The 23096-nt window shown below is 35.6% G+C and overlaps 1 protein-coding gene across 1 annotated transcript in view; it reads left to right on the top strand.

Annotated features, from left to right (window-relative positions):
* The window catches only part of polr3a (polymerase (RNA) III (DNA directed) polypeptide A), a 132356-nt gene that overhangs the window by 7916 nt on the left and 101344 nt on the right, over nucleotides 1-23096 (top strand). The window contains exons 4-14 of the mRNA XM_030122021.1: nucleotides 360-531; nucleotides 645-799; nucleotides 4172-4411; nucleotides 5891-6053; nucleotides 7002-7138; nucleotides 7221-7324; nucleotides 8238-8379; nucleotides 19672-19812; nucleotides 19937-20006; nucleotides 22259-22386; nucleotides 22458-22596. Coding sequence (XP_029977881.1) covers nucleotides 360-531; nucleotides 645-799; nucleotides 4172-4411; nucleotides 5891-6053; nucleotides 7002-7138; nucleotides 7221-7324; nucleotides 8238-8379; nucleotides 19672-19812; nucleotides 19937-20006; nucleotides 22259-22386; nucleotides 22458-22596 — 1591 coding nt within the window. The remainder of the gene's footprint in view (nucleotides 1-359; nucleotides 532-644; nucleotides 800-4171; nucleotides 4412-5890; nucleotides 6054-7001; nucleotides 7139-7220; nucleotides 7325-8237; nucleotides 8380-19671; nucleotides 19813-19936; nucleotides 20007-22258; nucleotides 22387-22457; nucleotides 22597-23096) is intronic.

The raw sequence follows: 23096 nt of genomic DNA, 5'->3' as shown, positions 1-23096 counted from the left end.
AAAAAAGAAGATGCCAAACATGGGTACAGTAAACATTTGTTTATATAGTATATAAAGGCCAAATCAAAAGTACTGAAAAACAGACAAAATAGGCTCAGAACACTAAGGGTTAATATTTGAATGTTTCTGCCAACAGAAGGTACATTGTGCCTATTATTTTATTTTATTATTATTATTATTTTTTAAATACAACTTGGTTGAATTATTTCAGTGTGTGTATAAGTACTTTTTGAACATTTTGAGCACGTGCTAATAATGACAACCATGATAATTTTGGTCACAATAACCGTGATATGAAATTTTCGTATCGTTACATCCCTAATCATCACTTCACTCTATTCCCTCTGTCATGTCTGCAGATGATTTGTAAAACCTGTTCTAGTATAATGCTGACCCGAGAGGAGAAGCTGCAGTTCATAGATCACTTGAAGCGACCCAACCTGGCCTACCTCCAGAAGCGAGGGCTGAAGAAAAAGATCTCTGAAAAATGCCGCAAAAGGACAATCTGTCTGAGCTGCTCGGCCTTTAATGGTGAGAAGAGACGTTTGCATTTCTGATATTTAACACCGGTCACTTTTACGGGGCATCGTATGCAAATGAACAATGTGTGTTTTGTTTTTTTTGTTTTTTTTAATGCTACGCAGGGCCAGTGAAGAAGTGTGGCCTGTTGAAGATCATCCATGAGAAGTATAAAACATCCAAGAAGACGGTGGATCCATTTGTGTCCGAGTTTCTCCAGTCTTTTGACACAGCCCTTGAACACAACAAAGTGTTGGAACCGCTACTCACAAGGGCACAGGTGAACTTTTTGACACTGACTTTTTTTTTTTTTTTGGTTGATATCAAGCCAGTGGTGTTTGAATAAAACAGTAACACCTCATCTTTAGTATTAAACGGGTCATATTTTGCTAAACCCACTTTTATTAGTCTTTGGTTCATTTATTTGCGTATTTGGGGACCCTAGTAGTTCAAAAAGTTTGAATTTGAACCCTCCAGGTGCTGCAAAGCTATCTTTATATTGATTCTGGCAAAAATCGAGCGTATTTGTTTTCTGTAGTGTGCATGTGGGCTGTATAGTGCTTGTATAGATGTTTATCCACACCCCCGCACAGTACGATAGATACGGTAAAAACAGTGAGGAATGTAAAATATGAATAGATATAAAGAATATGACTTAATTTTTCCAGAATTGCGGTGCATTTTGCTGAACTTCGCTCTTATGTGGCTTATATGAGGTTTCCAGCAGATTTTGTGGTCCAAGATTACACCAAGACATTTGATTTCCTTCACTCTTTCTATTTGTGTATTGTCAATTTTCAGTTCTACATGGGATTGTGTGTTATGTCTTCCAAACAGTATAATTTTTGTTTTGCTCAGGTTTAAAGATAATTTATTTCTGTCAAACCACACTTTTAGTTTATTTGTTTCTGTTGTAATCGTCTTCAAAATCTGCTGCAAATTCTCCCCAGAACAGAAATATTCGTGTCATCTGTGAACAAGACAAATTTCAGTAATTTTGATACTCTACATAGATCATTGATATATAATATAAATAGCTACAGACCTAGTACTGACCCCTGTGGTACTCCACATGTTATTTCCATGTACTCTGATTTATGTACAGGGTGGGGAAGCAAAATTTACAATATTTTGAGGCAGGGATTGAAAGACAGTGTTTGACCAATTAGTTTATTGAAAGTCATGAGAATTTATTTGCCACAAGAAAATTGACATAATAGAAAATGTTTTTATTCTATGTGTCCTCCTTCTTTTTCAATAACTGCCTTCACACGCTTCCTGAAACTTGCGCAAGTGTTCCTCAAATATTCGGGTGACAACTTCTCCCATTCTTCTTTAATAGTATCTTCCAGACTTTCTCGTAATAGTTTTGCTCATAGTCATTCTCTTCTTTCCATTATAAACAGTCTTTATGGACACTCCAACTATTTTTGAAATCTCCTTTGGTGTGACGAGTGCATTCAGCAAATCACACACTCTTTGACGTTTGCGTTCCTGATTACTCATATGGGCAAAAGTTTCTGAAAAGGTATGGATAATAGTGTTAGGTATGATTATGACATCAATATATGTTTGGTTTCAAAACAATTGACGTAGTGCCTGCTGAGAAAAAACAACTAAATGTTCATTGTAAATTTTGCTTCCCCACCCTGTACAACTATTTTACAAACTGTTACCTGTTCCTTAAATAGCTCTTTAACCCAACCCCCCTTATCCCATACCTTTCCAGTTTAGTTAATGCGTTGCAATCACTGGTATCAAAGGCTTTTTTTTTTTTTTTTTTTTTTTTTTTTTTTTATAAATTCAAATTTTTATTCAGAACAGTCTCATAACACATTACACAGTACACCATAGGTATAAATTAAATTTATTTTTTTTGAAGAAAAAAAAAGGGTGTCAATATTGCTCACTGGAAAGAAGAAAAAAGGAGGTAATTTGTGAAGCTTTGTTGTGTGAATATTGTCATATAAACATAGACTTTGCAGTGTGAAACAACAGACGAGTAAATTGTGAAAATTAATGCTTTTCATGGTCATCCCACTTTGTAGAACAATAACATGAATAGTAATAAAGATTATATATAAAAACAAACATATTTACATTTGCTTACACGCACTCACATTTATCTACATGTATAAAGGGCACATGTCACCCCCTTACTCATTGAGTTACACTGGCTACCCATAGCTGCCCGCATCAAATTCAAATCTTTAATCCTAGCCTACAAAATTCTCCGTGGGTCTGCTCCTGTCTACTTAGGTGCACTAATAAAAGCTTATGTCGCCCCACGACCACTCCGCTCGTCTGGGGAACGTAGTCTGGTGGTCCCCAGACCTTGTACAAGACAATCCAGGCTCTTTTCATGGGTCGTTCCACGTTGGTGGAACGCTCTACCAAGTGCTACAAGAACAGAGTCATCCCTGCCTATCTTCAAGAAGCTCCTGAAGACCCAGCTCTTCCGAGAGCACCTCCTGTCCTAGCACTTTCAAACATTCCATTTTAAATTCTAATAGGTTTTCCCAGGACAACCACAGATTCTTTTCACGATTATCTCTGGACCTGCTGCGGTGGTCCGGCCTCTTCCCTGCCCTCATCATCACCACTCACTTATCCTCAACCGCCTCCATGTGTCTCCCCCTACTCCCCCTTCTCCCCTCTCCCCCAGTCCCTATCTCTATCGCTCTCTCTTTTTTCCCCTTCTCTACCCTCTCTCTTTAACCCCAACTGGTCAAGGCAGACGGCCATCCTCCAGGAGTCTGGGTCTGCTCGAGGTTTCTGCCTGTTAAGGGAAGTTTTTCCTCGCCACTGTCACCAGTCACAAGTGTTTGCTCCAGGAGGATTCTGTTGGTTTCTGTAGAATTGACTTAGAGTCTGGTTTTGACCAACTCGATATATAAAATGTCAAGAGATAACTTTCTTGTGATCTGGCGCTATATAAATAAAATTTGATTGATTGAGTGATTTAATTGGTTTCCCCTGTAAGTCGCTTTGGACAAAAAGCGTCTTGCCAAATGCGTAAACATAACATAAACATAAACATAAATGATGCATTTCATGGATGTGTTCATGAAACGCACACATGCAAAAAAAAAAAAAAAAAAGGAGTAATATAAATATTGAAGGGTTTTTATAAGGTCCAAAAATATTCCTACTGCTGTTTTTTATTGTCTATACAATCTGGGATTTCTTCCATTAATTCATTTAGTGCTAGAGATGTTGATCTGTCTGTTCTGAATCCATATTTATTTTCTGAAAGTAGATTGTGTTTTTAATGAATTTGTCCAGTCTGTCTGAATAGTTTTTTGAGTTTTTTGGAGAATTGAGGGAGTAAAGAAACAGGCCTGTAGTTTGTGTAATGATGTCTATCCCCAGTTTTAAACAGTGGTGTCACTTTTGCTATTTTCATTTTGTTCAGAAATGTGCCTGACTGCAAACACAAATTGCAGATGTGGGTCAGTGGTTTTGCGATTTCTTCAATCACGTTCTTCAATGTTATCATGTTGCCATTACTATTTGATAAATGATAAGTGAAATATTAACACCCTCATTCATTTTCCAGACATTAAATTATTTATTGATCACCTACCCACCTCAGTATAATCTTTAGCCCTGTTGCCCTGTCATATCTCACTTCTTATTATTTCCTCTGCAGGAAAATCTGAACCCTCTGGTGGTGCTGAACCTGTTTAAGAGGATTCCCCAGGAGGACGTGCCCCTGCTGCTGATGAACCCGGAGGCAGGAAAACCCGCAGACCTGATCCTCACCCGTCTGCTCGTGCCGCCCCTCTGCATACGACCGTCTGTGGTCAGCGACCTGAAGTCAGGCACCAACGAGGATGATCTCACCATGAAGCTCACAGAGATCATCTTCCTCAACGATGTCATCAAAAAGGTCGGTAACTCCTGTAACCTTTTAAGACTCTAGCTCACAGGCAGCATACATAACAGCTTACAAGTTTGTTAAAATGTGATGCTGGACCATTTAAAAGTTGCCAAGTTAAAGGTGTATTGATTATCATTATTAGTTGCAACTGTAATTTAAAGGAATGACAATTTAGACAAAAAAATTAGCATTACCTCAAAGAAATTCAATGACCATTAATTTAATTTAACCCATAAACACCCAGTGCTACTTTTGTGTCAGTTTCCAAATGAATTTCTCTCTATTTCATCTTTTGTAACTGACTTATCATCATTTATTATAACATTATCTTCTGCATTTTGCATTTTTCACAGTAAACCATGCATTTTCCCCTGTTTAATTTCTTATGCTTAATTTAAATGTTCATGAAATCTCAGAGTAAATTCAAAGGTTATTGCATCAAAATGTAGAAAACTGACTTTTTCAGTAAAAAATATTATTAACTGAACATAAACCCAGTGTCTCCATCCACTGTCTTTTATCAAACTCCATGGGTTTTACTGGTGAATCAGTAGTCGCTTTCCCATTGACCCTCAAATTGCACAAATATAACTTGGGCATAAAAATGTACCTAATGGAAAAAGGACAATTTCGTCAAAACTATTTTTTTGATTAAAAGTTTTTGCGATGGCAAGATGTGGTTTTTTAGGCGTAGCGCAAATGGTATATCATGTAAAACTATAATGGAAAGAACTTCTTCCTCAACTAGAGTCATGTGAATAAAAAAAAAAATTGGATGTTGACGTATGTTACAACAAGCAAAGAAGAAGAGTTTTTAAAGAAACATGGCGCGGTATGTGTGGACACACCAGGAAATTGAATCATTTTTTAATTTAGTACGGGATCGAAGGTCAATATATCATAATAATAAGTATATCAACACAATATTTAAGTTATGTTTATGAAATGACAATTCTCGTGTCATCTCGTGATAATAAATTAACAAATCACTGCATTTGTGATTTAATGGGAAAACCGATGTTATGCACTTATGTTTTTTTTTACATATAGTAAATATCAGTAAAGTCTTGCGTAGATGTCCAATGGAAAATCGACTACTGTTGTAGAAGATGACGTGTTTCCATGGTAACTACAGAGCCTTTCAGTGTAGATAATGGATCATATCTGATGACCATGAAAAGATGAAAAACTGCATTTATCACCAATTATTTACATGTGTTGATAGGATTAGTGGATCAACAGATATTAGTTATTTTAGATCAGTAGATGCTTTTGGTCGCCGGTGGACATTTGGGTCTTTGTGGGTTAAGGAACTTAGAGCTGCTGAAGGAAAACCCTTCCATGCATAAATTATGAGAACCTTTGTCAAGGTGTTTTTTTCCTGAGACTTTTTATTACTCTTTAGGCAAAAAAAAAACAATGCAATTGATTTGTTTGTTTTTTTTTCTTTTTTTATGAACCTATTTTTCACTGGAATTTTCGCTCCAGCATCGTATGACGGGGGCTAAGACTCAGATGATCATGGAGGACTGGGACTTTCTCCAGCTGCAGTGTGCTCTGTATATCAACAGCGAGCTCTCAGGGATTCCCCTCAACATGGCACCAAAGAAGTGGACCAGAGGGTTCGTCCAGAGGCTGAAGGGAAAACAGGGTATAAGAGTCTGTTTACCTGTTAAACCAGGGGTGTCAAACTCATTTTAGTTCAGGGGCCACATTCAGCCTAATATGATATAAAGTGACCAGTAAAATAATATAAATAATATAATAAGAACTTAGAAATAATGTCATCTCAAAGTTTTCTCAATGTTTTTTAGTGAAAAAAGTACAATTCCATAATGAAAATCTTTACATCTACAAAATGTACTTGAACGTAACATGAGCAAATAAGAACAACCTGAAAATTCTTACGAAAAATAAGTACAATTTTAACAGTATTACACCTCAGTTTATCATTTATACATGTGCATCCCAACTTACAGATCACAGTGGATCTACAAAAACACAAAACATTTAATAACAGGCAGAATACTGGTAAAATTCCACGTAGTTCTCTTAAGACGTTTCAGGTTCTTCATATTTGTTCAGGTTATTCACATTTTTTGTAAAAGTCTAGTCTGTAAATGTAAACATTTTTGTGTAATTTTACTTTTTTTTTTTTTATTTTTTACACTAAACCAAAGAGGAAAACTTGTGGTTTTCATTATTTATAGCTTATTATGATAGTATTTTACTGGTCTGACCCATTTTAGATTGAATTGACCTAAAATTATGTTAACATCCTTGATAGTTAATATCTTCAGTGTAATTTTTGCATTCTACAAATTCATCCCAGGGGCCGGATTGAACCCTTTGGCGGGCTGGATTTGGCCCCCGGGCCGCATGTTTGGCACCTGTGTGTTATACCCTGGCCTGGACCTGTGGTTTTTAGTTAGAATCATTTTGTAGTAACACAAAACAATGGATCAGATGATACAGTAGAACCTCACAGTACCAGTTTAATTTGTTCTGTGACTGCACTCATTTTGTGATTTACTTGTTTTACAAATCAGTTTTCCCTATTGAAATTAATCGAAGTATGTTATGTCCTTCAATAACTCAGGTCGGTTCAGAGGAAACCTCTCAGGGAAGAGAGTGGACTTCTCTGGAAGAACCGTCATTTCTCCAGATCCAAACCTGAGGATCGATGAAGTGGCTGTTCCCGTACACGTCGCCAAAATCCTCACCTACCCAGAGAAGGTAAACCCTGCTCCATGCCTCAGATGCAGAAGCCACTTTTATTCCAGATCTGAAACCATTTAATATTTGTATCACGCTGTAGGTGAACAAAGCCAATTTGGAGCTCATGAGGAAACTTGTCCGTAACGGTCCAGATGTTCATCCCGGAGCAAACTTCATCCAGAATCGACACACACAGATGAAAAGGTGAGGCCGGTTGTATTTGTTTCTTTCTTTCTTGTTTTTCTTTCTTTCTTGTTTTTCTTTCGTTCTTGTCTTTCTTTCTCTCTTTCTTTGTTTCTTTCTTGTCTTTCTCTCGTTTTTCTTTCATTCTTGTCTCTCTTCCTTTCTTTCTTGTCTCTCTTGTTTTTCTTCCATTCTTGTCTTTCTTTCTTGTCTTTGGTTTTAGCTTACCGGCCGACAGGCTGTAAGCTATTGTCATCATGTGGCATCCGTTGTCGTCTGTCGTCATCTGTCATCATCTGTTGTCGTTGTCTGTCGTCCGTTACAAAAATTTCAATCGTCTTCTTCTCCAAAACTACAGTTCTGATTGACTTCAGACTTGGTATACAGCTTCTTTATGATGATGTCAACACAAGGTATTGAAATTATTTCGATCCAGATCTGATTCTAGATTTGGTGTGACTTTGAAAAATGTTCCCATTATAAGAGATAGGAAGTGGATTGATCCAATGAATCAGTAAGTATCAATGATATCAAGTTGGAATTTGAATTTTTTACAGATCTGATTGGAATATGACCAAAACATGGGCTATTTCTGTAATATAATAAATACACAGAACTGGGTAATAATAAATGGCATCTGGATACATTTCCCAAAGCTTTTAATTTGGCCGGTAAGCTACAGGGCCATTGGTCCTATTTTTCTTTCATCCTTATCTTCCTTTCTTTCTTTCCTTCTTTTTTTCTTTCTCTCTTCATATGATGAGGACAATGCGTTTTAATGAACACTCAGTACAAAAAACATTACTTTGTGTAAATATGCTGGATTTAGCTGGAAGCTATTTTCCATCCATTGTCCTCAAATAAGATGACTGAAACAGACTGAGATGAAATGAATATGTGAAGTTATTTGGTTAAATCTTCACTCTCTTGTCAGATTTTTGAAGTATGGAAACCGTGAGAAGATCGCCCAGGAGCTGAGGTTTGGTGATGTGGTTGAAAGGCACCTGATAGATGGAGACATCGTCCTGTTCAATCGACAGCCCTCTTTGCACAAACTCAGCATCATGGCCCACATCGTGAGTGTTGATTTTAACTCTAATACTCTAGTATCTAATAGAGTAATACTTTTATTATGCAACTTTTAGTCGACGATTGTCTTGAAATTGAGCAGATCTCGAACTCTGCACTTTGTGTTGTACACACAGACCATTCATTAAGGGTGTCTGTAGTAGTCTCAGATTGGATCTTATTCTACAATATGCCTTTTCACAATGGGGTAAAAAACATCAACAACCCAAATCTCCCATTAAACTTGAAGGAAATATTGATGTTTATATACTATATGGACAAAAATATCGGGACACATCATGGCTAGTAAGATGTCCTGTTCATGCTGATTTGAGATATTAACATTAGTATTTCCACTAAAAATCGTAATTGTGGGGAAAAAAAAAAAAAAAAAACTCAGAACAATGTTGAGAGCAATTAATTAAAACCACCTCTGAGGCATTTTGGAAGCAAAGATTTGAACAAACTAACTAATGCAATGATATTTTTCTCAATACAAAACTTTATTATGACATTTGTTGTTATTGTTTTGTATCCCAGACCCCTGATTGAAAAGAATCACCTGAATTCAACATGTCCCAATACTTTTGTCCATATAGTGTATGCCCTTTATGTCGCATATTGACTTTTATTTTCCAGATTCATGACGGGTGTATGTAGCAAGGTTATTATCGTTAACGAAAACTAACGAAATGACGAAAACTAGAAGTGTAAAAACATTTTCGTTCACTGAAATAAATAAAAACTATAATTAAAAGAAAAAAACGATAACTAACTGAAACTGTGTTGTGTGTTTACAAAACGAACTAAAACGTATAAAAATTATGGATAAAATTCCCTTCGTTTTCGTATTTAACGGTCCGTCACTTCTCGTCACTTGTCGTTTAGAGTCGTCTTCTCGTCCCTACTCTACCTGGAAACACATAGACTAAAGTTGGGAGAAAGCAGCAGAGTCCTGTCTGGGATTCATTTGAATTCGACGGTGAAGAAGATATAAAGAAACTAAAACTAAACTAAAACTAAGCATTTAGAAAAGAACGATAACTAATAAAAAGTAGCAAACCTGCTCTAAAAACGAATTAAAACTAACTGAATTAGAGAAAAAAAAGTCAAAACTAAACTAAAATGAAAAATCCAAAACTATTATAACCTTGGTATGTAGTAGTCACAGTGTGGAGTTTACTCTGCAATATTCATTTGCACAATGGGGTAAAAAACACAAACAACCCAAACACATTTAGACTACAGCAGTGCAGGAACAGCTGAGTAATGACTGAAATTAATTTTAGTTTTTGTTTGTGTATAATGCAAAAAAATGACTGAAGTGTCTGGGTAGTGTTATTGCTCCCCAGTTTACTATTTAGTGCTTTATAGACTGTGGCAGCTGCAAAACTCCAGCTGCACCAAGATGAGATATTGGCTAGTTGTCAGACACTCCTGCATGTGGCGGCAGGTGTCGATTCCACAGCAGAGTCATTTACCCAGTGTCATAACAAACCAAACACGTTGTGGTGAGTGGTGACAGCCTTCAGCCCAGACAGACGAATTACACTCAGATGCAGGAGTTCGGATGTCTGGACTTTGTCAACCCAACGGAAAGATGAATATGCAAGAGAAGATGTAAAAAAACAACAAAATAAGTGATGCAGAACTCCACCGCTGAGTACCAGAGAACAAAAACAGCCTTTTTAAAAAGTGTTTTTCTCTGGAGGAAATAAAGAAAGTAACAAATACCAAATTACCCGTGGAGAAAATGACCAACTATGCATAACCGTCAGTAAAACAACACAACTTCCCATGACGTTTGTTCACGGTTTAGCTAATGTCTATAACTATCTGGGACTTCTTCACGTGCAGACTCTGTGTGAAACCGGGTACAGCGTGATCAGAAGACTCCAGCAGAGATCAGAGAATAATTCCATTCGTGTCTGAAGTCTTTTTTTAGATTTTTAAGTCTATTACCGGGACTTGACAGCAGCAGAAATCCACACTAGAGGCAGTGGCAATCACAAGTGTTCAGAGAACGCAAACCTCCGCCAAGCACCCCGAACGGTCTGCATGTGTGGATCGACTATTTCTTTTTAAATTAAACACTTTTGGGGTTTTACATGCAGCAGAAAAAGTTAAAGCTTGGTACTAGTCATGTGTCAAATTGTTTTAAATTCCAATCAATATCTGTTGAGTTATAATGAAAAATGTGTTGTAGATGGGATTTTCTATGTTAAATTGAAATGTCCACAGAGTCCTCATTCCACAGTGGATGTGGACAATTTTGTGCCAGACACAAGATGTTGTTATAAGCTACAGGTGGATCAAATTGGAGGCTAATTGAAGTTGTTTTGATTTTTTTATGAATTTTTGAAAATTGCTCAGTGATGAGAGATAGGAGAATTGTAGATTTTGTGACCTTGCTATGACCTTGAACTTTGGCCTACTTGGCCCAAAATTGAATGGGTTGGTCCTAGGGCCTGGGCCTATCTGTGGGTACAATTTGGTAAAGATGGTTGGAATAGTTTTCCCATAAAGTTGTTAACAAACAAACACGCAAACAAACACACAAAGCAAAGTGATCACAATACCTCCTGGCAGAGGTAATAAAGTGGTGAACGCCACATCTGTGTAAAATACTGTAAAAGTGGAGATGTTTTTGAACAAATAATGCACATTCACAACACATTACACCTGCTGTTTTGTTTTTTTTGGGGTTTTTTTAGATCTTTTTTTGTTTTTATTGATAACGCCCACATCAATCCCATATCCCTGTTTTTTTGGTAGTTATTCTGTCTTTTAATCTATTCTTGTATTTTATTCTTTTTATTTTGGTTTTTATGTATTCTTCTGTACAGCACTTTGGTCCACTGCGGTTGTTTTAAAGTGCTTTACAAATAAAGTTGGATTGGATTTAATTGAAGTGATAATACACTATATGGCCAAAAGTTTTCAGACGCTTTGAATTCAAATGTTTCTTTTCTAACAGGGGTCTGGGATACAAAACAATAACAAAAAAATATATATATTCATGCTCTGACTGTAAATAATGATTTTCTACCACAACTAACCATCTACTTTCTTCACATCTCACTTTGGAAGAAAAACTCCCATTAAACTTGAAGGAAATATTGATATTTCTAAACTATATGGACAAAAATATTGGGACACATCATGTCTACAGCTGTAAGATGTCCTGTCCATGCTGATTTGAGATAAAAACATCAGTATTTCCACTTAAAATCATAATGATGGAAAAAAAAAACAACCCTCAAAACAAAATCAATGTTGAGAGCAGTTAAGTAAAAACCATCTCTGAGGCATTTTGGAAGCAATGATAATTTAAACAAACTAACCAGTACAATGATATTTATCCCAATATAAAACTATATTATGACATTTATCATTATTGTTTTGTATCCCAGACCCCTGTTAGAAAAGAAACACTTGAATTCAACGTGTCCCAATACTTTTGTCCATGTCGTGTATATCATCTCACATATTGACTGCTACTTTTATTTTCTAAATTCATTAGATCTGTATGTTGTAGTCACAGAGTGGACCTTATTCCACAACATGCATTTGCACCATGGTGTAAAAAACATCAACAACCCAAATCTCCCATTAAACTTTAAGGAAATATTTATGTTTCTAAACTATATGGACAAAAATATTGGGACACATCATAGCTACAGCTGTAAGATGTCCTGTTCATGCTGATTTTGAGATAAAAACATCAGTATTTATTTATTTTTTTTAATTCTAATTTTTATTCAGAACAGTCTCATAAGACATTATACAGGACATCAGTAGTACAAAGAACACTGTTCTTTTTTTTTTGTAAAGAAAAAGAGGGTATCAATAGTGCTCACTGAACGGAAGAGAAAGAAAGTGGAAAAAAGTAGAATAAATAAAGTAAATAAGTACAAAAATGGATGATAATAATAATAATGATATTTACAAGTTTGTACACATAGCCAATCACACTTCTAGGACATAAGACAAAGAAAATTATGCATGAATAGATATATATGTATACACACAAAGTAGTATTTATAATCATAGTACAAAGAAAAGCAAGGGAAAAAAAAGGAGCTTAACAGTGCACATGTACATTTAGTATTTGGATGTTCAAGTAGAAAAAGTAACTATGAACATAAGAGTAGCACATTAAAAAAAAAAGTATTTCTAATAAAAATACAAGCAGTTGAAGATCCACAGCTCAAGATCGAAGCCAAACTTGCGGGATTTTGGTTCCATGTTACATCCATCAGTTGTCACATGTAGACCACCATATATTCTGTTAACAGAACAGCGTGCACTGAACTGTACCATCCATACATGACCTTGTGAGATGAATCCACATACTATTAGACCACGGTTGATTGAGTGTTCCTTCAGTTATTTGCCCGTTCTAGGAAGTTTCCATGAGTTCTGTTGAACATCGACTAAATAACCCACTACAGTTACTGTCCATTTTGAAGGTAGATTAAACTCGAAGCTCAAGGGTTTTTTTCAGCAGATATTGTGGATCCTAATGTTATTGCATTCTCAAAAGGGATAATTATCAGCTGTTATGAACTATAAGTGTTTAATTAATAACCCACTTTAATTTTACTGTGAGAGATAATTACGGATTTTCTAAAAGCATAGGCTCAATGAACCAAAGTTAACACAGAAAGACTCAGTGTTACTTTTATGGCTGTTCCCAAAAGAATTTAAGTCTCTATTTAACCTTTCTTACGTGATTTAACTCCATTCATTATAATATTATGCTCTGTATTTTGCATTTTTCACTGTAATTCATGTATTTTCTTATATTTAATTTAGATGTTCATGAAAACTCACAGTAAATTCATTGTTATTACTTCAAAACAGAGAAAACTGAAGAAAAAGTGACTTTTTCAGCAAAAAATAGAAGGGAAATGTCTAAGAACAGGGTAGTAGGTAGATATAGAGGAAATCTGTGAATACAAAACAGTTTAAACATTCTCTGAGCCAGAACCATTTTTTGTTCTTTAACAATACAAATAAACCTATGGAGCTGTTGGTGTCATTTCTTTTTTCCACATTATGTCTATTCAGCTTTAACGTTTAACTAACTCAGAAAGACCCGTTTATACTTTTGTGTCAGTCTCCAAAGGAATTTTTCTCTATTTAACCTTTCTAAAGTGATTTATCAACATTCATTGTAATATTATCCTCTTTATTTTGCATTTTTTCAGTGTAAATTATATTTTTTCCTCTATATTTAATTCACTGATCATGTTGATGTTCATAAAATTTCATAATAAATTTAAAGGTTAATATATCAAAACAGAGAAAAGTGAAGAAAAAGTGACTTTTTCAGTAAAATATATCAATAATGAAACATAAACCAAGTGTCTCCATCCACTGTCATTGATCCAACTCCATGGGTTTTACTCGTGAATCAGTGTTTTAGAAGATGAGTGTTTCCACGGTAACTACGGAGCCTCTGAACGTCCAAATGGGTCAAATCCGATGGCCATGAAAAGATGAAAAACTGTATTTTACACCAATTATTTACATGGGTGAAGTCAAGGGAAGGTTGACATCTGGTCAAAAAAATTAAATTACAATAACCTACACCAAACTTATATTTTTGGGTCTGTAATTATATTTTCAGGTTAAATGTGTTTTGAAATGAGAAAAAAAATTGCAGAAAAAAAAAAAAAAAAAATCAAGAGTTTTATGAGTGTAAATGTTTGGAAAGTGACAAAGTTTTCTGCCGTCATTCTGGGTTCATTTTGTAAACTCTCATAAATAAACTAAATTTATTCCAAATACATTGATATTTGACTATTATATTATTTATGTCATATTCTAAACACAGTGTTTAAAATTAATAAATGCATATATCTATGCAAACTACATTTTAACATAATGTTAATATTATTTGTATGTTGTAAATATTGTAAAAAAAAATGTATATGATATTGATAATTGAAATACAAAATGTTTAATTTGATATTTACTTTTGTTGTCCATTTGTGACACTGACATTTATTATAATATTATCCTCTTTATTTTGTGTTTTTTCAGTGTAAATCCTATGTTTTCCCCTGTATTTAATTCACTGATCATGTAGATGTTCATAAAATTTTCGAATAAATTTTAAATTTTAATGTATTGTAACAGAGGAAACTGAAGAAAAAGTGATTTTTTTTCAGTAAAATATATATAATATATAATATATTTGCCTGTTCTAGGAAGTTTCCACGAGTTCTGTTGAACATCGACTAAATAACCCACTACAGTTACTGTCCATTTTGAAGGTAGATTAAACTTGAAACTGAAGGTTTTTTTTTCAGCAGATATCATGGATCCTAATTTTATTGCATTCTCGAAAGAGATAATTATCAGCTGTTATGAACTATGAGTGTTTAATTAATGACCCACTATAATTTTACAGTGAGAGATAATTATAGTTATTATAAAAGCATAGGCTCATTCAAGCAAATTCAACCCATAAAGACCCAGTGTTACTTTTCTGGCTGTTCCCAAATGAGTTTTTGTCTCTTTTTAACCTTTCTTATGTTATTTAACACCATTAATTATAATATTATCTATATGTAACTCAGATGTTCATGAAAACTCACAGTAAATTCACTGTTATTACGTCAAAACAGAGAAAACTGAAGAAAAGTGACTTTTTCAGCAAAGACTAGAAGGGAAATGTCTAAGTACAGGGTAGTGGGTTGCTATAGAGGAAATCTATGAATACAAAACAGTTGAATATAGAAAATGTTTGTTACATATATCAGAACCATTTTTTGTTCTTTAACAATACAATTAAACCTGTGGAGCTGTTGATGTCATTTAATTAACCCATAAAGACCCATTTATACTTTTGTGTCAATCCCCAAATGAATTTATTTTCTATATTTAACCTTTCTTAAGTGATTTTTCAACATTTATTGTAATATTTTTGTCTGTATTTTGTGTTTTTTCAGTGTAAATTATGTATTTTCCCTATATTTGATTCACTGATTATGTAGATGTTCATATAATTTCAGAATAAATTTTAAAGTTATATAATATATCAAAACAGAGAAAAGTGAAGAAAAGTGACTTTTTCAGTAAAAATATATCAATAACTAAACATAAACCAAGTGTGTCGTTTCACTGTCATTGATCCAGCTCTATGGTTTTACTGGTGAATCAATGTTGTAGAAGATGACAGTGTTTCCATGGTAACTACAGAGCCTCTGAATGTCTAAATGGGTCATATCTGATGACCATGAAAAGATGAAAAACTGTATTTTACACCAATTATTTACATGGGCGACATCAAGGGAAGGTTAACATCTGACCAAAAAAATTAAATTACAATCATCTACACCAAACTTATATTTTTGGGTAGGTAATTTCTTATATTTTCAGGAAAATGTATTTTAAAATGAGGAAAAATTTGTGGGAAAAAAAATCTGAGAGGTTTTATGACTGTGAATGTTTGGAAAGTGACAAAGTTTTCTGCCATCATTCTGGGTTAATTTTATAAACTCTCATAAATAAATGTAATTTATTCCAAATACATTGATATTTGACGATGATATTATTTATGTCACATTCTAAACACAGTGTTTAAAATTAATAAATGCATATGTCTATGCAAAATACATTTTAATATAATGTTAATATTATTTGTATGTTGTAAATATTGCAAAAAAAAAAAGTATATCATATTGATAATTGAAATACAAAATGATTAATTTGATATTTACTTTTGTTGTCCATCTGTGACGCTGCCCTTTATCAAAACACTCGCTATTTAGGTATGATAAAATCTTTTTTTTCCCTCTAACCGATTATTAGGTTGTAAAATAGAGGGTTTAAGGTATACACTGAAAACATTTGAGGATGAAAATGTCGGAAGAACTTCACTTTGGAGAACTTTGTAATTCTTGCAAAGAATAGACGTTAATTTTTTGTCCATCCGTAATGTAGTAGTTTTTGATATTTTTCATTTAAAAATATTTGACACTAAATTTTGCCCTTTGAGTATGTTTTTGTTCAAAGTGTTTTTATTACATATCAAGTCATTCAGAAAAGCATAATACAGTCATTGTTTTTTGTTTTTTATACCCAAACCCATGAACATTTCCACCCTGTTGCACCATGAAAAAAAAGATAATTGACAATAATAATAATTAATCAAGAAAGAAAGAAAGAAAGAACACAGATATTAGTCACAGACTTGTATTAATAAGACTACTGTGGAATAAGTGAGGGCTCTACCTCTTTTATGTGATTCAGAACAGGTTTCCAGGTACTGAAAAACTTCTTGGCACATCCTCTTATAGAATATCTGATTTTTTCCTATGTTAAATGATATAAAAGATGCAGAAACCAAGATGTAAATGTTGGAGGTTGTTTGTCTTTCCATTTAGGTAGTATTAGTCTGCGAGCTAGAAGAGTGGTGAAGGCAAGTAGATTTTTAGATTTTTGGTTAAAATGAAAAGAATGTGATGTATGTTTAAGATGGCATTTATTTATTTCTTTAAAAAAATATATATATATTTTTTTTTCTTTTTTTTTCCTATTGGAAAAAAAAATAAGATGGCATTTAGACCTTTCCAGTTATGTGTAATATTTGTCTTAAACTTGTTTGGTTCAAAAGTTATAAATCATAAAGTAGCAGGCTGTCCATCTGTGACGCCCTTGACCTCGCCCACATGTATTGATAGGATTAGTGGATCAACAGGTGTTGAACAGTTTAAATCAGTAGATGCTTTTGGTTGCCAGTGGTGGTTTGGGTCTTTATCGGTTAATAAGTAAACGTTCCAGCCTTTTTTTTTTTTGTACTTTATTTTTTATTGTTTTAATATATGGCACAAAACAAACAGAAATGGTCACAGGTACATTCAGACATTTACATACTGTTTACGGTCCACAGATTGAATGAAAAAGTCAATTTTTCCAGTACTTTACACCCTTGTGCTGTTGTACAGGGTGGGGAAGCAAAATTTACAATATTTTGAGGCAGGGATTGAAAGACAGTGTATGACCAATTAGTTTATTGAAAGTCATGAGAATTTATTTGCCACAAGAAAATGTACATAATAGAAAATGTTTTTATTCTATGTGTCCTCCTTCTTTCTCAATAACTGCCTTCACACGCTTCCTGAAACTTGCGCAAGTGTTCCTCAAATATTCGGGTGACAACTTCTCCCATTCTTCTTTAATAGTATCTTCCAGACTTTCTCGTAATAGTTTTGCTCATAGTCATTCTCTTCTTTCCATTATAAACAGTCTTTATGGACACTCCAACTATTTCTGAAATCTCCTTTGGTGTGACGAGTGCATTCAGCAAATCACACACTCTTTGACGTTTGCTTTCCTGATTACTCATATGGGCAAAAGTTTCCGAAAAGGTATGGATAATAGTGTTAGGTATGATTATGACATCAATATTCAGGGGTTGGACAAAATAATGGAAACACCTTCACCTCAAGATGATAATGCCCCAGTCCATACAGCTAGAATTGTTAAAGAATGGCATGAGGAACATTCTAATGAAGTTGAGCATCTCGTATGGCCGGCACAGTCCCCAGACCTCAACATTATTGAGCATTTATGGTCAGTTTTAGAGATTCAAGTAAGACGTCGATTTCCACCGCCATCGTCTCTAAAAGAGTTGGAGGGTATTCTAACTGAAGAATGGCTTAAAATTCCTGTGGAAACAATTCACAAGTTGTATGAATCAATACCTCGGAGAATTGAGGCTGTAATTGCCGCAAAAGGCGGACCTACACCATATTAAATTCTATTTTGTTGATTTTTTAAGGTGTTTCCATTATTATGTCCAACCCCTGTATGTTTGGTTTCAAAACAATTGACGTAGTGCCTGCTGAGAAAAAACAACTAAATGTTCATTGTAAATTCTGCTTCCCCACCCTGTAGGTGGAGGTTGTATGTCATCATTTCCATTAAATGGATTTGGTTGACAATTTTTATCACCTCATGATCCTCATCTATGAGGAAGGATGTTGCATCCTCCATCCCTCTGGCCAAAATTGGTGCAAAAAGTTTATAATCCATGTTTAGAACACTAATGGGTCTGTACGATTTACAATCTAATTTGTCCTTTCCCTCTTTATGAATCACTGAAATATAAGCCTCCCTCCATGAAAGGGGGGGGGAGGGGAGGGGCACCTCCCTTCACAATATGATTGAAACAGTTTTTGAGTAGTGGTAAAAGGGACTCTCTCATCAACTTGTACCACTCTGCTGAATATCCATCTGTGCCCGGTGATTTATTTGTTTTAAGAGCAGAGATTGCTCTATTAATTTCCAAATCTGTGATTTCTGATGAGATTTGTTATGAAACTCATCCAAAGTGGGGAGATCCAGTGAATTTAAAAATTGTTCAGTTTTTTGTACAGGGTGGGGAAGCAAAATTTACAATATTTTGAGGCAGGGATTGAAAGACAGTGTATGACCAATTAGTTTATTGAAAGTCATGAGAATTTATTTGCCACAAGAAAATGTACATAATAGAAAATGTTTTTATTCTATGTGTCCTCCTTCTTTCTCAATAACTGCCTTCACACGCTTCCTGAAACTTGCGCAAGTGTTCCTCAAATATTCGGGTGACAACTTCTCTCATTCTTCTTTAATAGTATCTTCCAGACTTTCTCGTAATAGTTTTGCTCATAGTCATTCTCTTCTTTCCATTATAAACAGTCTTTATGGACACTCCAACTATTTTTGAAATCTCCTTTGGTGTGACGAGTGCATTCAGCAAATCACACACTCTTTGACGTTTGCTTTCCTGATCACTCATATGGGCAAAAGTTTCTGAAAAGGTATGGATAATAGTGTTAGGTATGATTATGACATCAATATATGTTTGGTTTCAAAACAACTGACATAGTGCCTGCTGAGAAAAAACAACTAAATGTTCATTGTAAATTTTGCTTCCCCACCCTGTACATTGGTTTCCCCTGATCGGGTATATAAATTTGTATAGTATTTTTCAAATGAACTGTGTATTTCCTTTAATTTGGTTGATATTTGTAATTGGATCCTTAATTTTATGAACTGATCTTTCCTCTTGTTGCTTACGTAGCCTCCACGCTAGCAATTTTGCAGCCTTTGGTCAAGCCTCATAATATCTCTGTTTCATGTATCTGATCTTTTTCTCTATGTCTGCGCTTTAGATTTTGAATGTTCCAGCCTTTGATGAAAGTTTCCATAAAGAGGATTAACAAATACTTTCTAACGCACCTATGAATGTGATTTAAAAAAAAAAAATCCTAAATCCTTTGTGTCAATGTTCATCCTCACAGGCCAGAGTCAAACCTCACAGAACGTTTCGGTTCAACGAGTGCGTGTGCACACCGTACAATGCCGACTTCGACGGCGACGAAATGAACCTCCATCTGCCTCAGACCGAAGAAGCTAAAGCTGAGGCTCTGGTCCTCATGGGGGTATGTATCAGTACAGTACGTGGGCACACATACAGGGTTGACATTGGGCGCTGAACAGCCCTCTCCCACTGTACTATTAGTCTGAAATGGACTGGAGTGTGACATGTATTATTTTGACTCGCAGACAAAAGCCAACCTCGTGACTCCCCGAAACGGCGAACCTCTGATTGCTGCTATCCAGGACTTCCTGACAGGTCAGTGCTGTGGAGCGTCATAATGTCTGTTCAATAAGGAAAGGAAAACCCACAGTATGTTCATAATGCAGCATTCAGAAGGGCGATAAAAACAGCCCCATTTCAAGCCTCATTTGGAGTTAATAGTGTGTTTAGCCTTTTATTGTGGTGCTGTTAGAAACTGTGTCAACTCTGCAATGAAAGAGGTGGGAAAAGAAAGCCTATTGATTTTACACTATACACCAAGTTTATATTGGGAAAAAACACAAATGTGTAATTAACAGTTTATTTTGTACAGTTGTAAACCTGTCAACCGCTGTGAGAATAAATAAAAGTGCAAGAAGGCCGAGGATCATGAAACCAGCATTAGAAAAAGACAAAAATAAATACAACTTACTAAATTATAACTATTTGTTGCTGTCAGATTCTTCTTCTTCTCTTCTTTTCTCCTTTTCCTTCTTCGTCTTTTTCTCCTTCTCACCCTTCTCCTCGTTCTTCTTCTCCTCCTCCTCTTCCTCCTCCTTCTGCTTCTTCCCCCTCTTTTCCTCTTCTTCTTTCCTCTGTCTTCTCTTCCTCTCCTTCTTTTCTTCTTCTCCTTCCTTCTTCTCCTTCTCCACCTTCTTCTTCTCCTCCTCCTCTTCCTCGTCCTTCTTCTTTTCTCCATCTTCTCTTCTCCTTCTCTTCTTCTCCTCCTTTTTCTTCTTTTCTCCTTCTTTTCCTTCTCCTCCATCTTTTTCTCCTCCTTCTTCCCCTTCTCCTCGTTATTCTTCCCCTCCTCCTCTTCCTCCTCCCTCTTCTTCTTCTCCTTTTTCTCCTTCTCTTCTTCCTCTTCTTCTCCTCCTTTTCTCCGTCTTCTCTTCTTCTCCTTCTTCTTCTCCTCTTCTTCTTCTCCTTCCTTTTCCTTCTCCTTCCCCCTTCTCCTCCTCTTCCTCCTCCTCCTCCTTCTTCTCTTCTCCTTCTCTTCTTCTCCTTCCTTCTTCTCCTTCTCCTCCTTCTTCCTCTCCTCTTCCTCCTCCTTCTCCTTCTCCTTATTCCCTCTTTTCCGTCTTCTTCTCCTCCTCCTTTCTTCCTCTCCTTCTCCCCTCTTCTCCTGTTCCTTCTTTCTGTTCTTCTTCCTTCCCTCTCCTCCTTTTCCTCCTCATCATTATTTTCATTATTAAGTCGTAGTTTTATTATTAGTATTCTGGCCAAGATGGGCTGCAGCAAGTCCTCAGAGAGAATCTTATTTTCTTTTTAGTGGCAAAAATTTAATTATTTTACTAATCCAGTGATTATGGGAGAGCAGTGTTTCATCCACTTAATGAGTTACTTGTCGATTTAAAGACCTCAAGGTCGGCGTCCTCCACGAGCACTCTGAGTATTGTTTTCAGCACAGATTGATTGAGGAGCTTCTCAAACGCCTTTGTGAGAGGAACAAAATAAGTACTTACGAAGTAGGTGCAGGTGTTTTTACATTTCTAAGTTTCAAATGAGCAGAGGGTGGCATTAACATTCTGAAAAACTCCAGCTGGCTTTATGTTTTCCAGCTTTGTTTATACTGTGAGGAAGTAGAAGAAACCAAAACAAAGCAATCAAAAAAGATCCAAACAAGAGCAAGAGGATGAAACAAGACTTTGATCATGTTCGTTCAATGCAGAAATGACAGCGCAACACTTTGGACATGATCATTTTAACACATTTCACTCATTTCCAGTGTCTTCTCATCCTTTGTGTGCCTCTTTCATCCATGTGTTGCAGAATTACACAGTAGAAAATTGTATCCACCACATTTGCACTATAGATGAGCATTTCTGAATGCATTATAGGGAATAAAGAGAAATGCGTAAAGGATCTTTCCCTTCATCCTCCTTTACAATAACTGCTGCTGCTGTTACCAAGCATTTATACTTATCACATGGTATCATAGAATACTGTGTTACAGTGATTTTCCCTAAGATTTTTCATCCATATTGAAGTGACGGTATCATTATCAGTAATAAAAGTGCATTATTTATTTAAATGAAGTAATCATCCAATTTTCAGGTCAGATCAAATCAGATGTAATGTTTCCTTGTGTCGGATAGCTTGGTTTGATTATGCAAATGTAGCTGCATAACAAGATTAATACATTGATGCCATTCCTACTGTTATATTTGATGTAAGGTGTAAAATAATGCTGTGTTATATGAAATATGGTACATTTTTTACCCTTTTCCTCCTAGTGGGGGAGCACTTCAGCCATTTTTAAGAATTCCTGGCATTTCTAACCATGTATCCTTCCTTGTGTATCCCAGGGGCGTACCTGTTGACCCTGAAGGACACCTTCTTCGACAGATCAAAAGCCTGTCAGATAGTGGCTTCAATCCTAGTGGGAAAAGATGAAAAAGTCAGGATCACTCTCCCTCATCCAGCTATAATGAAGGTACCCCGTCGAGCTTGTTATGTAACTTTACATCTGTGACCAGCTGCTCATATTTGGTTGTCGGTCCTCAGCCCGTGGCTCTGTGGACGGGCAAGCAGATCTTCAGCCTCATTCTGAAGCCAGGGAAGGACTGTCCAGTCAAGGCGAACCTGAGAACCAAGGGCAAACAGTACTGTGGCAAAGGAGAGGACCTCTGTCACAATGACTCATGTGAGTGTCTGCAGTCGAACTGTTCACTGATGTCTAAGTCAGCTTCACTGTCAGTTTTACCATTTGTACAACCCATACAGATGATTGACATTGCAAACCTCTATGCCCCCCGATGCAACTAGGAACACAGTAAAAACAACTGGTGCCAGGCACAACAAACCCCGCCTCTTGCATGTATTGTAGCTTATTTTGGCATCGATCCAGCTGATGTCATGTCTATGCGTGTGCTGATGTCAGCATATCACTTGCCTCTATATATATGTGCCAAGTTTGAGGTAAATTGAAACAAAATTTAAGTTTTTATAGACAGTTGAAATTTCGCCCATTTTAAGTAAATGGGAGGAAAAAAACGATTTTAAAAATTCATAGAAAATTTTAACTTTGACCTGCTTTTCCCAAAATGTAACCACATCTATTCCTGGGTTACTGGCAATCTATAAACCCTATTTGGTAGGAATTCAACCAATGGTTTTTCTGCTACAGACTTGTGAATTTGCGCC

The sequence above is a fragment of the Sphaeramia orbicularis genome, chromosome 19 (genome assembly GCF_902148855.1).
Source record: "Sphaeramia orbicularis chromosome 19, fSphaOr1.1, whole genome shotgun sequence".
Classification (NCBI taxonomy): Eukaryota; Metazoa; Chordata; class Actinopteri; order Kurtiformes; family Apogonidae; genus Sphaeramia; species Sphaeramia orbicularis.
Note: the sequence above shows the minus strand (reverse complement) of the source record. Positions and strands in the feature narration are given on the sequence as shown.